General features: G+C 36.4%; 1 protein-coding gene across 3 annotated transcripts in view; it reads left to right on the plus strand.

Annotated features, from left to right (window-relative positions):
• Window positions 1–1887: 1887 nt before the first annotated feature.
• Window positions 1888–17688, plus strand: part of LOC131146135 (uncharacterized) — a 44612-nt gene continuing 28811 nt past the window's right edge. For 2 of the 3 annotated variants that reach the window (XM_058095495.1, XM_058095497.1), the window contains exons 1-11: window positions 1888–2472; window positions 2970–3105; window positions 4795–4931; window positions 5678–5879; window positions 15112–15350; window positions 15493–15604; window positions 15787–15931; window positions 16128–16270; window positions 16388–16557; window positions 17229–17537; window positions 17622–17677. In XM_058095495.1, the coding sequence (XP_057951478.1) occupies window positions 2254–2472; window positions 2970–3105; window positions 4795–4931; window positions 5678–5879; window positions 15112–15350; window positions 15493–15604; window positions 15787–15931; window positions 16128–16270; window positions 16388–16557; window positions 17229–17537; window positions 17622–17677 (1868 nt within the window). In that variant the 5' untranslated portion in view covers window positions 1888–2253. The remainder of the gene's footprint in view (window positions 2473–2969; window positions 3106–4794; window positions 4932–5677; window positions 5880–15111; window positions 15351–15492; window positions 15605–15786; window positions 15932–16127; window positions 16271–16387; window positions 16558–17228; window positions 17538–17621; window positions 17678–17688) is intronic. The other variant, XM_058095496.1, reaches the window with a different exon arrangement.

A 17688-nucleotide genomic window follows, 5' to 3' on the forward strand; every position in this document is an offset into this window, starting at 1 on the left:
GTAGTTTTAAAAACCGTTAGGTTCGGTTCGGTTGACGGTTTTGGTAATAACCGAACCGAACCGAACCGTGTACACCCCTACTGTAATTTGTCATAATCAAAACAGGAAACGGACTCAAAAAGTCAACAAATTGCATTCTATCAATTTTCCTATTTATGTTTTGATTGCATTATTATGACAATTCTTTTCCTATACTAATTTCTTTCTATAAATTAAATGGAGTAAGTATATCCTATCATATTTCCAGAATTGGAGTGTTTCTTTAGAATGAAGATATACAAAAGAAGTTGCTTCAATGATGACTTGAGTTTCTTAATTACCCTCAATATTTTTTTGGAATTATTTCATCATAAATATTTGTTTCAAAATTTATGTTCTATTAGTAAAGTGATCCGTGCGAAGCGGGCATACATATATATTTTGATAATTAATTTTAAAAATAATATCAAAATTAACACATTATTTTATATTTTTTATTCAACATATTTGATAAATATTTATAAATTTATATGAATAATCTAATATTTATAAAAATTACATATAGTACATAAATTTTTTAAAAGATTACATACATATACATATAATATAAATTTATTTGCGGCAAACCAATTTAAATGTAAACTTAATTGAGAAAAATAAAATACAAATATAAATCATAATATTTTACAATAATATTGAATGATGATTTAAAATGTAAAATTTGAGTAAAATTTAAATACTTTATTTTATAATATTTGGGATGTTGCATCAGCGTCTTTCACCCCAGATCTCGCTGATCAGGGTAAAGTCTAGATGCGGACACGACTTCCGTGCATCAGTTGGACGTTCGGCCAATCCTAATTTTTGTATACAATCCTCCTACATGTATAAATTACAAATTCAATCCTAATTTTTTTTAAAGATAATTATAATTCTCCTTAAATAACAATTTATGAAAAAGCAAAAATTTAACTTCCTCTTAATTAAAAATTTGACTTAGAATGTCATACTGTGTTACTAACCAAATGTCAGGTACAAAATAACGTTCCAATAACATGTTTTTTTCCTTATCTCAATTCCTTCACATTTCAATTTCATTCAACAAATCAATTGGGGGTTAGAACTTGTGTTTGATGTCTTATATTAAATCATGGAAATGAAAAGTAACATCACAAGACTAATGAATATTTTCAAAAATCCTAATGATTTTTATGAGATTTGAGAGAAAAAAAATGCATCTTTATTTATATTTAAAAAATTTCACGTCCTATCTTGAAATTTGTAAAAAAATATAAGAGTTCTAAGAGATCTTTTAAAATTTAAGAGAGGTTTATGTTTTTTGCCAATTTGAAATTTATGAAAAATTTAAAATCTCATACGGATCTTCAGATCAACCTTAGGGTCTTTTTTGGATCTTGAAAAATATTTTAAAAAAATAGAAAAAATAAGAAATTCATATTTTCATGTTTGGTTATTAAGTAGGGTAAAAAATAAAATAAAAAATATACCAAATTGATAAACAAAAATTTGATTTTACATTTAATTGATATAATCACATTAAATTATACATTTATTTTTAAATAATATATAATATAAAAGGAAAATACAATAAAAAATAAATTTTCTTATTATTTTTATTTTTATTTTATTTTCTTTAAATAAGTAAAATTTTTGATTCAAACAAAATTTAAAAGAGATGATTTTTAAAAAAAAAGTTTTACATTGTATTTAAAGATAAATAATTGCATCTTAAATTTAAATTTATATAAATTTAAACATAACTGAATATAAAATTATATTAAATTTTTATGGAATTTACACAAATTAAATTCATTACCCAAAATCATCCTCATGGAATGTGTTTTGTGTGCCTTCATTAATATCTTTTATTCTTGGGAATCATATCCTGTCTCTTTCTCTCTCTTTCTCTTTCTCTTTCTCTTTCAGTCTACATGACTGGCACTGCACTAGTGTTCCTCACTTCCACTCTCAGTCTCATGTTCAATATCCTCAACGGAGCATTCATCAGCCACTAAACCCTCACTCTAAACCTCTCTCTTCCTTAAACCATTTTTCTTTTTCCTCATCTCTATCTACAGTCTCTCCCATTTTCTTCACCACTGGTTCCATCACGCAATGCCCTGCTTCTCTCTATACAGAATTCCCAAAGTAAACCCACAAATATCTCTCCTTTGCTTGCAGATTTGAACTCTAAACCCACTCAAGCATCACTCATTGTTCAGAGTAATCTGCATGTTTTGGCTTTTTTTCTGAATGGGTTTGAACAAATTTTCGCGGGTAGTTTTGCTCTTTGGGTTCTTTCTTCTTCTTTGTGTCAAATGTCAAAGTGGTGGTTCAGATGTCTCTGTGAACTTCTTGAAGGTTCCTCCTGCATTCTCAAATCTTAACTCCGTTAATTTTAGTTTTGAAGTTCTGGTGGGTGGGAATAGCCTGAATGAGAGCACTTGTAGCAACTGCAGCATCAATTGCAAGGTTGTTTAAATTCAACTCATACTTGTGACTATTGAGTTTTGCTTTGTTTTGGGATAATTCTTTATCTCTCTCTCTCTCTCTCTCTCTCTCTCTCTCTCTCTCTCTCTCTCTCTCTCTCTCATTTGAATTTATGTTCTGTGGTTATTAAGTTAATATGGGCAGGTAGTTAATTTTTTTGAACTTGTATTTGCTTTAAGGATCTATAAATTGTCATATATTTGTTCTGCACAGGTTATATTGAAGCATGAGTTCATGAATTTTACTTTGAATTTGATCTCTAAAAGTTCAGTTTGTTAGATATTCTGTTCTGCTATCTATATTTATTTCCTAAATGTCTAGGGGTTGGCTAGTATTGAATAAGCTGCTTCATGGTTTTCGTCTGTGAATTTAAACTTAACTCTTTGGCTTTCCTCTTTTTTTCTTTTTTTTTTTGGGTCATTTTTCTGTTAACTATTCTTTTGGGATTTGGTGTGTAAATAAATCTGTTGACTGTGCAGCTGGATGATGGCATCTCTTCAGATTGTCAAGCTAGGAATGTTTCATACGCAGACTTACAAGATGGAAACCATACATTTGAAGTCTGTACCAATGGTTCTGGTGGAGCTGGCTGTGCTAGCTATAACTGGATTGTTGGTTAAGAAATTGCCCTGCTATCTTTCTTGGTTTTTGTTATGCTGTGTTATTTCTATGTGATATCATGACTATACGACCTCAACAAACATGCTAGCTAGAAAAATCCTTCAATACATGCAAGAAATTCTATTATTATAATCAACCTTGTAAACTAATTGGATAGAAGACAATTATAGATAGGCATTTGTGGTTTGGCAATCCCCTATGAGCCTTAACCGGAGAAATCAAAAGGTTTATGCAAATTTTAGCTCATATAATTATAGAACTTTTTAACTGCTATAGATATTTTTGTGTTTGTGGGAGTGGGTGGTTCCTCCCCCCCCCCCCTTCCTCCCATAGGAGGGCTTCTTGGTCACTATTAAACAAATTTTTTGTGTTTTACCTTAAGTTCAGCGGTAGGAACTGGTTTGGGAAATTTCCACATTTTCAGGCATGGCTTTATTTGTGTCTTGCTCTGAGAAGTAGGCTTTTAGCCTTTAAGATCATATGATTTTTTTTTTTTTTTGAGAAATTCTGAGTGCCCTGCATAATTATTCTGCTTAATGTGACCATCCATGAGTAGTGTGGGGTTTGGTTTAGGGCAGACCACGGTGGGTCTATAGTACACAACCTTACCTTAAATTTTTGCAAGAGGCTGTTTCCATGGCTCAAACCTGTGACCCCAGGTCACACAGTGACAACTTTACCGCTGCACCTAGCTCCCCTTCTCTTATAAGTATTAACAAAACATATAATTATGTAGCATTGTCATCCTCTTCTCGCCCTCCTCTTCACATTGCTAATTGGGATTGATGTGCGAAAGCTGAAAATGATGGAAAATGAGAAGAAAATAGTTTTAGTGATATAACAGTCCTATAGCAGCTGTAGTGGTCCTATCATGGACAGTGGTGGCTTCTGCATTTTGGAAAATCAGTTACAACACTATAGCAGTGTGTGGCGGTATCAGGGCCCAAAAATTTCCATAACATAGAGGTCATGGCATTCTATTTAGGGTGTTGAAACTGATTCTAATCTTTTTGTTCTTAATAAAGTTGTCGAGGCCTTTCATGGAGGTTCTCTGTTTGTTTAATACTTTAACTGTGGTAGGTAGTAGGAACTAAGCATGTACTTCTAACTGGTACATGGGTGTGAGGTTTATGTTCAGGACTTGACTTTTTATATGTTGTTTTGTGTTATTCAATTTGTTCTGTTTTTCTGGCTGGTTGGTTTGTTTGGATGTTCAGATTTTCCTCTTTTTCTCTGTTATAAGTTGCTGAGGCTTGGTCATCTGCCGGATGTATTTTATGGTAGTTCTTGTTTGGTTTCCTGTTTGTCCAGGGCTTGTTCTGGGACCTTTATATATTTTGCTCTTTGTTTTTAGTAAATTCATATTTGCCAGAAAAAAAATGTAACATCTTATTTTGGAAATATATTTGTTTTTTCTTCTTTTTGTCCTTTTTGGTGGATGTCCATGTGGAAATATTGTTACACCCAAATGCTGTTAATCACTATTCGTTTCACAACCCTTAAAGAGCAAACTTCCTTTCTTAGCTTATTTACCTACTTAAAACACACACTGACTACATAATATTTTAGTCGGCAAAATTGTCCAGTGTGGGATTGGTGATTTTGCTGATGTTAGTTTCTGCCATGTGCTAATTACTCTTCCGCCCAGCAAAAAAGTGCTAACTACTTTGTGTGGTTTTGCAGACACAGTACCCCCTACAGCATATGTTACAGCTTCAACATCCTTCACAAATGCTCTCAATGTTTCTGTTAATATCACTTTTAGTGAACCTTGTACCGGTGGGGGTGGTTTTGCTTGCTCATCTGTGAATGCCTGCAATGTGAGTGGCCAACAAAAAATTCTCAGTATTCTTTCCTTTCCTTGTCAACAACCTTAACTGTTGATTTATGATGGCGATTTCCGCCATAGATTTTGTCCCATAGGCATCGTTCTCCTAGCATCTTAAAATTAATTTTGGTATATTAAATATTCGGTCCTCAAAGCAAGTGAAGCCCTTCCAATATGCTAGCAAATGATGTAGGTGCAGAACATTTGTGTGGAGATTCATTTGCATGATATGGAGGTGTTAAATTTTTTTGAATGACAAATTTATGAGAAGGATTCAATCTTGTAAACACAACACCAATGATGGAAGTTTCCATGTTTTTGGTTTCACTTGTGCACTTATTAATGTATTTTTAAGCCTCTCTGATCTTTGAATCACTGCCAAAACCCCTGGGGTTTTCCTCATTTAGGTTGTCATTTTTTGGCATACAATTCATGTTTCAGCTGGTTACCTCTCTAAAAAGCCCGATCTAAAATCTGACTTAATGTCAAACATGGGTGCAACTTTTCCAATAGTAAGTCATGTTCTCTGTCAATACAAAGGAACAGGGTGGTAATTGTCTTGCCCGACCTTGTGCCAGGGTGAAGAATTTCATGGACGTTTATTTTCTTGTAAATGAACTGAGTTCTGAACTCTGTTTTTTATGTGTCAGTCTTGCATCTTCAGTGCATGCAGTTTAGATACGAATAACTTGATGCTGTCTTTCAAATTTTAATAGATGACTGCAAATGCCTTTACAGCTTCTTGTGTATGGCGCTGGCCAAGTTAAACCATCTACACTGAATGTTCTTCAGCCAAACCTTAGATTTTCTCTTCTCGTCGGTTTGTCTTCCATTGTTCAGTATGGACGAGTAATTCTGGTACTGGACAAGAATTTCTGTACAGATAGTGCTGGAAACAAATTCACAAGAATGGAAAACTCTAGTTTCTGCGTGCATTTTGGTGCGTAAACAGTTCATTTCTCATGCTTTGATGCCAAAGTATAGTATTATAATTTTCATTTTCAAGTATAAAAGTTGTTAAAAATTGACTTCTTACTTCTACTATGTTCCAAGTTTTCTTTTGTAGTTTTTAAAATGACTGCAAAATTGTAGTCGGTGATGGATGGAAGGGGGGCTGGGGGAGGCAACCCCCCCTTAACATTTATACTTTTCCCTGCGAATATTTATGATATTTTTCTGTCCATCAGCACTGCCACTGGGTGTGGTGCCTGTGATTTACATTGCCGCCACTCAAATATTTATGCATTTTTAACATTTTAGAGTTTTTATATTGGTGAGAATTCCACTTGTAAGTTCGTCTCACACTGGAAAAAATTGAGTGGATGATAGGTGCTTATATACATGGTTGGGCCCAATACTCAATAGGCTTAAGCTTTTGGGTCAAGTTGGTGCTCACCCATGTGTATCAAGCCCATCTATGGACTCCCCTTGTGCTAACAAGTGGTATCAGAGCAGATAGTTTGTAACTCTAGGCGAGTGACATCGTAAAAGTCGAGTCATAAAGCTAATTCTCCTAATGTGCTAACTGTTGGAGGACCGAGGCCAATAAGGATCACCTAAGCTTGGAAAATAATCTGAATAGGGTCAAGATGTGAGAGGTAGGATTGGTTTGGGGGCACAAGTGGAATGCAATCCAAGGCACGTAAGACACGGTCGTAATGCCCGCTTAAGCAACTGTTGGAGAATTGTTGGGCTTACTCCTATGAGGGAGTGTTGTGCTGGAGCTAAGAGATGCGTGAGCTGTGATCTGCAAGCTGTAATCCTCGGCTATTTATTTTAGATGAATGTAATTCCTCAATTTTTATTTATTGTGATTTACTCCAGCTATCCATAAATAGAGGAGCTGTTGAGAGGTAGTAGAGGAGTGAGGAAGAGAGAAGAGAGGCCTGAGAGATTGTATTTTCTTTCACAGTGGTTTAGTGAATTGTGGTGTGCTTCGTGGATGTAGGTCGATCTTGACCGAACCACATAAATTTCTGGTGTCTCTCAATTTCTGGTGCTTGTTTATTGTTCATAGGATCCTAACAAGTGGTTTTAGAGATTGGTTTGGAGCGGAAAGGTCAGATTGGAGATTTTCACCGAAAACAGAGTTCTGTCAAGTGGCTCGAAATTTAATTTTGAGGCCCCCATCACGTTCATCTCACCGAGATGAAATCAACGGTTCAAATCGGAGCTCGAAAGGAGCCCAAACGACACCACACGCACCTCGCCGGAGATGACCGTGTCCACACGCGCCGGTAACCTGCCGGCCACGCACCCGCACTCACCTCACCCATCTTCCTCACTCGACCGCCTCGACCTGACCCGGTAACCCGCTCCAGATCTAGACCCAGATCCATATCCGGTTTGATCCAACCCGACCAGCCGTCCACGTCAGCGTCGCGCCACCACCACGTCAGCAATGGGACCCACAGAAGCTGGTAGCAGGTGGGCCCCACAGTGCCACGTCAGCAGTAGACCCCACACCCGCCATGTTAGCAAACGGTGTTAGTAACGACGTCAGTAACGGCATCAAGTAACGGCAGGAATATTCCATTAAGTTTTGGGAATATTCCGTTGACCAGATTTGACCTGATCTTTGACCGGCCTTTTCGGAGTCATTTTGGGTTCGTTTTTTGAACGACTTGAACCATTTCTAAGGTTTTCGACCATTCCGGATTCAAATGTGCTGTCTATTTGAGCTAATTCTATCTCTAGATCAGCGAATCGAGATGTCGAACGAAAATAGCTCAAAGATCGAGATGTTCAATGGCAACAATTTCGGTTTTTGGAAGATGCAAATTGAAGATTACTTGTTTGGGAAGGAGTTGCACTTACCATTGAAGGGTAAGCCAACATCTATGAATGAGAGCAAGTGGGAATTGTTTGACCTTAAAGTTCTCAGAGCTATCAGAATGACGTTGTCAAAGTCTGTGATATTTAATATCAAGCATATATCATCCACCAAGTCTCTGATGGATGCGCTTTCTAATATGTACGAGCAGCCGTCAGCCGCTAATAAGGTATATCTTATGAAAAGGTTATTTACTATGACCATGTCCGCAGGTGAAAGTTTTAGCAGACATTTGAATAGTTTCAATGAGTTGTTGGACCAACTCGCTTAAGTCGGGATTACATTTGATGGTGAGAATCGTGCCCTATTGATTCTCAGTCAGTTGCCCGAAAGTAGGAATAGTGTTGTTACTGCAATCAGTAGTTCCGCAGGGAAATCAAAACTGGTATACGATGAGGTCATTAGCATGATTTTGACTGAAGAAATAAGAATGCAGTCAAACCATGGTTCCACTTTGAGTTCAGCCTTGAACATGGAAAGTCGAGGCAAAGGAAACAGACATGGACGATCAAACAACTGCGGCAAATCTACGCCCAGGTGGTCTAAATCCAGAAATCCCAGAGGTTCTCAGGACATAAGTTCTTAAGGCACAAAAATTATTGAGTGCTGGAACTGTGGAAAAACTGGTCATTACAAGAACTAGTGCAAAAGTCTAAAGAAAGAATATGAGACGAGAGCAAAGACAGAAGCAAATGTTGCTTCAGAAAATGATGATATGTTGATCTATTCTTTGGAGAGCAAAAAGGAGTCTTGGGTGTTAGACTCTGGAGTTTCATTCTACGCCACTTGCAGTAGAGATTGCCTAGAGGAGTATACATTAGGTGATTTCGGAAAAGTATACCTTGGCAATGATCAATCTTGCTGTTGAATTAGGTGTAATCCCAAGAGGTGGGGTGAATTGGTTATTTTCAAATTCTTTGACTCTATTTACCTATTAATCCCTACTTGTATATTTAGCAAACCAATTTCAGGGATTTATAACAAAAGCAAATTCAATTTACCAATGAGTTCTTAATACCCAATTAATTGTGTGCAATGTTATTCAAACTACACATGCAATACGAACCAATTAAATGTAGTGCTGAAAGTAAAGAGTAAAGGGAAGAGAGAAAACAAATGCAGTTTTTATGAGGTTCAGCCAACTCCGCCTACGTCCTCACCTTGAGCAACCACTCAGGGATTTCACTAAAATCCCTGCTCCTTAAATTGGAACGGAGCTTCCCTTACAATTCGCTACTTACAAGAGGTACAACTCCCTCCTACTCCACTGCTTACAAGAGATACAGCTCTCTCTTCAAACCCCGGTTCACACACCGAACCGTGAATACAATAGATTATGTAAAAACATTCAAAAATGCTTCCAAACAAAAGCTCGTGAGTACAATTCAAATTCCTAATACATTAACATATGATTAAATCTGAAGCTCAGAATGTATGAAACGATATAATCGTTTATGTATGATATGCTTTAACACACAAACCCCTTTTTATCAATTTTTCCAAAAATGTTTGTATAAAAACAATGCTTTGGAGATCTTAGGTTAGATATTTGAATATGAAGATAACTTTGTAGATTGCAAAGATGCTAAACACACTTTGTCAAACAAACAATATTTCTTTAAATATTTCAAACTCAATGTGATCTTGACAATATGGACTTAATGTATATATGTATCTCTAAGATGATAATGCCAAAGATCAACAAACTTAATATTTGATTTTCAGAAAATATCCTTCAATATGTATATAGATAGTTATGCACTTCTAAGGATATATATATATTCAAATAGTTTAGATGTATTAAAAAGTATCAGCTTTAAACTAAGAATACACTTGAATAAAGAAACTTTAATCAATGGTCAACTACAAAACTTTCTCAAGCATTGAGTTTATAAAAAACGATCTTTATATGAATGTGAAAACTCAATATTAAGTTTCTCAAAAATATCAAAATAGATGGTGATATGAGATTCACTAATAAAACTAAATGTAATAACCAAATCTCAAACCAAGTTGAAGCACAAGATGTATAATAGAGATCCCTTTAGATTTTCTAAGGTGGTTTGCCCAAAGATGATGTGTAGAAATTAGAGCGTAGGCAAACGTACAACAATCAGCTCATGTATCTCAGTTTTCTTTTCAACAAGATGTGTTCTTCACTTTACGTTGATCTTCTTGTATTTAGCTTGCGTACTAGGGTTTAGATAATCAGTATTTATAGTGTCTTACCTTTAGAATTGATTTCAACCGTTGGATCAAAAGATAGCTCGCGGGTTTACACAATAAAAATTAAATTTTTAATCTTTCCAGCAAGTTCAGACAACTGAGGTCAAGGGCCCAGACGACCGAAGTCATTTTTATCCCTTGAAAAAATAGCCTGGACACAGGGTCAGACGAACGAGGTCAAGGTTCAAACGACTGAAGTGTCGAGTTTAGATGACCGAGGTAAAGGTTCAGTCATTTGAGGTGCTTCTACCAATTTCTGTTCTTCACCTAAAATTCTTCAGATGTCTGAACTTATTCTTCAGACATCTGAGGAAATTCTTCAGTCAATCGAACTTAAAGTTCAGTCAACCGAAGTCCCCATTTTTTGAATTTTTCTTTTCTAAGTTAAAATTCTGCTTTGCTCTCCTTCTTGGGTCGTTTATAAAACATATTTTTCATGATTTTAAAAGTATTTCTAAGTCCATGAAGGTCCCCTAATGATATATATGAAATGCACGAATCCTAAAGTCATTCTAAGTTATGTTGAGCCTCAAATTAAATCATACGAAAATGTAAATACATGAGGTCTAAGTACCCATTCCCAAGATGTGCTTGAACTTTTCCGCTTGCATCTTGGTTCTCGTACTCTTTGAGTTCCATAGATCTTGCCAAGATATAAATGTTTTACTTTAAGGCTTCCATGACTCGTTATCCTTCTGTGCATGCTTAATATAGTTCTTATTCACAAACTCAATGCACAGATCAAATACCAAGTGATTTGTCATTATCAAAACCGGATTGGACTTGTAGAGTCTACACTTGCGACATTGCCGGCAAGGGGACAGTGAAGATCAAAATGAATGGGTCAGTATGGAAGTTGAGAGATGTCAGATATATTTCAGACCTGAGGAAGAACTTGATCTCAGTTGGTCAACTGGTAGATGAAGGATGTAACACAACTTTCATTGGTGATGAATGGAAGATTTCGAAGGGTGCATTGACAATTGCACGAGATAAGAAAAGTGGTACTCTTTATGTAATTCCTAATGCATGCATGTCTATTATAGTTGCTACAGGAAATGATGATAGCAACATATGGCATCAACGACTCGGACACTTAAGTGAGAAGAGACTTAGGGTGATGCACTCAAAGGGTAAGTTGAGTGATTTACAGTCGGTGAAGATTGACACATGTGAGGATTGCATATTTGAGAAACAGAAAAGGGTCAGTTTTCAGACAAACATCAATGCCCCAAAGAAGGAGAGATTTGAGCTAGTCCATTCAGATGTATGGAGACCAACGACCATTTCATCCACAAGTGGGAAGCATTACTTCGTAACATTTATTGACAATCATTCACGGAAGGTATGGGTTTACTTCCTGAAATATAAATCTGATATTTTTGATGCTTTTAAAATTTGGAAAGGAATGGTAGAAAATAAATCTGGTTTGAAAATCAAGAAGCTGAGAATAGATAACGGTGATGAGTATGATGACATCGAGTTCAAGAAATTCTGCTATGAGCATGGTATCAGAATGGAAAGAATTGTGTAAGGTATGCCTCAACACAACGGCGTAGCCGAGTGGATGAACAGAACGTTGAAAGAAAAAGTCAAAAGCATGCATATGCAGTCAGACTTGCCAAAGATGGTTTGGGCAGAAGCAGTCAATGCAACAACTTATTTGATCAATAGGAGTCCATCAGTACCATTGGACTATAATCTACTAGACGAAGTATGGAGTGGTAAAAAGGTAAGACTTTCACATTTGAGAGTTTTTGGTTGTGCTGCATATGTATATATCAATGATCATGTCAGGAATAAGTTAGATCCGAAATCCTAGAATGCACCTTCGTCGGTCATGGTGGAGATGAATATAGGTATTGCATTTGGGATGATGAAAACGAAAAAGTGATCAGAAGTAGAGATGTGATTTTTGATGAAAAGGTAATGTACAAAGATAGACACACAACAGAACTTACAGAGTTTGAAACAACCTTTGTAGATGTGGATGATGTCTTAGAAGGTGTAAAGACACGTCAGCGGAACACCGATCCTCAGTAGAACACCAAGAATCCTCAGGCAGAGGAACTTGTGGAGCAGATTGTTGCACCACCACCTCCTACTCCAGCACCAGAGCTTAGAAGATCTTCTTGACAGTATGTACCAAATAGGAGGTATGTGAATCATTTACTTCTTATAGATGGAGGAGAACTTGAATGCTATGTTGAAGCATGTCAGGCAGGAGATTCGAGCAAGTGGGAGCTTGCAATGAAAGACGAGATCAAGTCTTATAACTCCAACAAAACATGGAAACTAGCTAAGTTGTCCAATGGTAAGAAGACTCTTCACAACAAATGGGTGTATAGGATCAAAGAAGAGCATGATGGATCCAAGAGGTATAAAACTCGGTTAGTAGTCAAAGGTTTCGAACAGAAGGAAGGAATTGACTACACTGATATTTTTGCACCAGTTGTGAAGCTGACAACCATAAGATTTGTCTTGAGTATTGTTGCCTCAAAGGGTTTACATCTTGAGCAATTGGACGTGACGACGGCATTTCTTCACGGTGATCTTGATGAGGAAATTTATATGCAACAGTCAGAAGGTTTCTCAGTTAAAGGTAAAGAAAATCTTGTATGCAAATTGAAGAAGAGTTTGTATGGTCTCAAACAACCTCCTAAGTAGTGGTATAAGAAATTTGACAGTTGTATGCAGATGAACAATTTTCAGAAATGCAATGCTGATCATTGTTGCTACTTCAAGAGGTATCATACTAGCTATATTATCCTATTGTTATATGTTGGTGATATGCTAGTCGCAAGATCAGATATATAAGAGATCAGAAAATTGAAGCAGCAATTGTCAGAGGAATTTGATATGAAAGACTTGGGTACTACAAAGCAGATTCTTGGAATGCGGATCTCTAGAGATAAGCAACAAGGAATGTTGTGGTTATCTCAGTCAGAGTACATCAGCCGTGTTTTACAGAGATTTAACATGAGCAGCGCTAAAGCTGTAAATACATCATTAGCAGGTCACTTCCATCTCTCTAAGGATCAGTCTCCCTAGACAGATGAAGAAAAAGATTTCATGGCTAAGGTACCATATGCCTCAGTCGTTAGAAGTCTAATGTATGCTATGGTTGGTACCAGACCAGATGTTGGCCAAGCAGTGGGAGCTGTCAGCAAGTATATGTCAAATTCAGGGAAGACACACTAGGAAACAGTGAAGTGGATTTTGAGATATCTACGTGGCACTATTGATAAGTGCCTATGTTTCGGCAAAAGCGATCTAAAAATCCAAGGGTTTGTAGATGCTGATTTTGCAGGTAAAATTGATCATCGCAGAAGCACCACCGGGTATATATTCACTGTTGGCACAAAAACTATTAGTTGGATGTCACAGATACAGAAGATTGTTGTTCTATCCACTACAGAAGCTGAGTATGTAGTGGTGACAGAAGCCAGTAAAGAGATGATTTGGCTTCAGGGTTTGTTAACAGAGCTTGGATTAAAGCAAGAGAGGAATGTTTTGTACAGTGACAGTCAAAGTGCGATACATTTGGTAAAGAACTCCGCATTTCATTCTTGAACTAAACATATTGGATTGCGTTATCATTTCGTCAGATCTCTGATAGAGGACAGCATGTTGACACTTGGAAAAAATCCAAGGTAGCAAAAATCCAGCAGATATGTTAACAAAGGTGGTGACTACAGAGAAGCTGAAGTTGTATTCAACTTCAATTGGTTTTCATACCTGAAGACATATTTTGAGCACATCATTTATTCATATACTGATACTGGTTGAAGAGACGTCTCCATCTCCAACTGGGAGATTGTCGTGCTGGAGCCAGGAGATGCGTGAGCTGTGATCTGCTAGCTGTAATCCGCGGCCATTTATTTTACATGAATGTAATTCCTCAATTTTTATTTATTGTGATTTACTCCAGCTATCTATAAATAGAGGAGCTGTTGAGAGGTAGATACAGAACAGAGAGGAAGAAGAGAGTGTGTGGTTTAGTGAATTGTGGTGTGCTTCGTGGACGTAGGTCGATCTTGATCGAACCACGTAAATTTCTGGTGTCTCTCAATTTCTGGTGCTTGTTTATTGCTCATAGGATTCTAACAGGGAGATGGTTTCTGTTTAGGAGGAATAGTTGAGACTCACAAGTGAGGGGGAGATTTTTGAGAATTCCACTTGTGAGTTCGTCCCACATTGAAAAATTTGAGTAGATGATAGGTGCTTATATACATGGTTTGGGCCTAATACCCAATAGACTTAAGCTTTTGGGTTAAGTTGGTGCTCACCCATATGTATCAAACCCATCTATGGACTCCCCCTGTGCTAACAACTATCTTAAGATTCAGATAGAAGCTTGTCAAATTTCAAGAATTTTTTTTAATAAGAATCTGGCTGAACTTAAAAAGTTCGAAAAAGGAAGTAGTTTGGGAAAATTTTTTTACTTTAACCAATTTATTTTTCTTATCACATTGTGTTAGGAAATTTAATAAAATAAAAACAATAAAACTTAAACACAAAGAAAAATATAAATATGAACACGATTCACAAATAGGCTGAGGCACAAATATCTCGCTCTCTTTAAGGAGATTTAAGCCCTTGGCGGTTTTTGGCTTAGCCCACGATTGGTGCAGCAGAATTCCTCAAGATTTGTCTCCCCCATGATACAATGGCCCAATTTGAATCATATGACTCTTTTCAATTTTGCACAAATGAAGGAGTCCAAAGCTTCACAAAAAAACACCTTTCTTTGCTTATCAAACTCTCTAGACTTGAAAGAAGGATGACATAATGAATGATGTGAAGAGATTGGTTTGTAGTGCTAATGCATTAAGAGTCTATTTATAGGTATAAAATGACCTTTCACTCTCCATGCACTTAATAAATAAGATGTATATATATTAAATAGGTACACACCTAATTTTAAGATACACTCACATAATTAATCTTATGAATTTATGAGATACATGAATGAATGACCTAATTGAATGTAGTTACATAACCCATTCCAAGATACATGTTTTTTTTTCCAAGATAATAAATAAAATAATAATATTAAAATACACTAACACATTGTTTCAACATTGTTCTTTTTTGTGGTTTGATTCTACAGATAGAAGGAGGGTGTTCGTGAACTTGAGGACTCATATTCCCGAAAAACTACTTCAACTTAATGGTGAAACTAGAACCGTGCAGGCAACTAATAACTATGAGAGTCTGAAGGTGTATTTGTACTTCTCAGAACCTGTTCTCAATTCATCTGCTCAAATTCTTGAGTCTCTCAACATAAGCCCAGGCTTTCTTCATCCAGCTAGCATAAATAGCCTTGGGAATCGTAGATTTGGATTTTTGGTCAGTTTGTAGGATATATATCTGAATTTTACTTTTGATACCTGCCATCTATTTCCTCCCCCCCACCCCCCCCCCCCCCCCCCCCCCCCCCCGCGCGACGGTTAGGTGCTTTTCTTTCCTCATTTGCATCATCTCCTTTCAGGTTGAAAATATATCAAGCACAGCAATAGTCACAGTAAGCCTTGATTCAAACTCCATAATAAGCAGACAAGGGGCCCCAGTTTCTCCAGTTGCACCTGTTACTTTCCTTTATGGTACATAATAAATTTGTTTATGGAATTTGTAGAGAAAATTATGTTTCCAATGAGATGTTATTCAATTTCAGGACTCTTTTTATTTTTCGTATTTTATATTCAAAAGTTAAGCATGGCTGAGAAGTTTTAAATGGTTTGCTTGACCTTCGGAGAGGAGATATTTTAAGATGTGGTTTATCCAGATTCTCATAGGCCTGCTGTGAGGTTGAGTACAACATCAAACATGAGGACAAGAGAACGCTATATCCCAATTTCGATAAAGTTCATGAAGCCTGTATATGGCTTCAACTCTTCTCATATATCAATCTCAGGAGGCCATTTGCAGAGGCAAGTAAATTCTTCTATGGTGACCTCTGGGGCGTGCATGTGCACATACCTGAACACACACAATGAACATGCAGACGTGTATATTAGAAAACCAATTATGCACTCGAGTTCAGATCTGGAAGGGAAGTAAAAAAGAAGCAGGATTTTCAATAATCACTGATCATTATCTCCATTTTTTACATTTCACCATGTCCAGCTTTTCTGAAGTAAGTAGGAGCATGTATGCTGTTGAGATACAAGCTGATGATGACACTGTATCTGTCAATGTTCCTGAAAACATTACAAGGGACATTGCTGGAAACAAGAATCTAGCATCTAATGTTCTACAAGTGTGGCACTGTAAGGACTTTTTATTCTTAACAGATTGTTTTTTATATGATGTGTAAATCTTGTAATATTTTGTTTGTTGAATCTTTTAAATGACATCTTATTTAATTCATAAACAAATTTTTACAGATTCAGTGCCTAAGATTTCTTCTGTGCTTTCCATTTTTGTCACTACGTCATTTGTGGCGGCATCCTTGGCTGCGGCCCTGCTCACTGTTTCAACTGCAAGCCTTCAATCTGTTGGGGCCTTTCCACAACCGTCTTTGTTTTTGACAACTGATCCTGCAAGGAATCTCTTTGTATGGTACCAAACTTGCTTGAAATATTATTGAATTCATTATGTTATGACTTAGCAGGCTGAATTCAAAAGATATATCCTCCTTGATTATTTCTTTATTTATTTTTGTTTTGAAAACAATTAGGGCATGTTCTTTTCAATTTCCATTTTCAATTTTTAAAAAATTGCAAAAATGTCACTTTGCTTTCCAATTTTCCAACATTTGTATAGAAAAGCTGGAAATGGTAAAGGTATTCCAAAATGCTGTGTAAATGATTTGCAAAGAATTTATGAACAATTGTGGGTCCCAGTGTTTGGAAATGAAGTCTCAGCCAGAAGGGGAAGAATCAATATATAATATGTAAATAGCATTAGCTTTTCAGGAGAAATATGTGAGAAAGAACCAAATCCGTAGAGATTATTAATAGAAGGGGAGGATCTTCAATAGCACTTTTTTGCAGGTTAGTGAACTTCTAACTTGTGGGGAGATAACAAAATCATCTCTGTTCTTAGAAGGTCTTGGAAGGAAAATAAATTCTATCCAAAATAACTACATGTTCTGAAAACTTGTATATTTTCATTAAATAGTTTTTGTGTTCAATTCAAGAAACTTTTAAAGTTTGATCCATTTTTTCAGCCATATGAACCTCTACACACCCAAATATTAAACAATTTCTGTCTAATTTGATACAGAGAATTGCCTGCCACATTCAAGTTTTTGCACTGTCTAGATGGTTGGCAGTTACTCTGCCTATTGAATACCATGAATTTGTGAGGGGTTTACGGTGGACTATCCCTTACTTCAGTCTCCCATGGGAAACAGCACACTTTCACCCAGTCATGGTGGGTTCTGGCCCCCCTAACGTCCCATATTCAGCCATTTCCACCAGCAATGTCTTTGGAATTTTTAAGAGCATGCAAGCAGAAGAAGAGGATTTGGAGATGGCTGCTTCTGTATATGGGTTGCCGCTTACTCCGATGGAGTACAGATCTTTTTTTGAGGTCAGAACATTTTCATTTTTTTTAATGTACTATGTTGGGATTAAATGAAATTATTTTCTCATAGAGCACCATTCACACTTGCAGAGCCAGAATACTAAACCAGAAGCTGAGTATATTATGGATCTGCAAAATTTAAATGGGTAAATTATTT

This window comes from Malania oleifera, chromosome 13 (genome assembly GCF_029873635.1).
Source record: "Malania oleifera isolate guangnan ecotype guangnan chromosome 13, ASM2987363v1, whole genome shotgun sequence".
Classification (NCBI taxonomy): Eukaryota; Viridiplantae; Streptophyta; class Magnoliopsida; order Santalales; family Ximeniaceae; genus Malania; species Malania oleifera.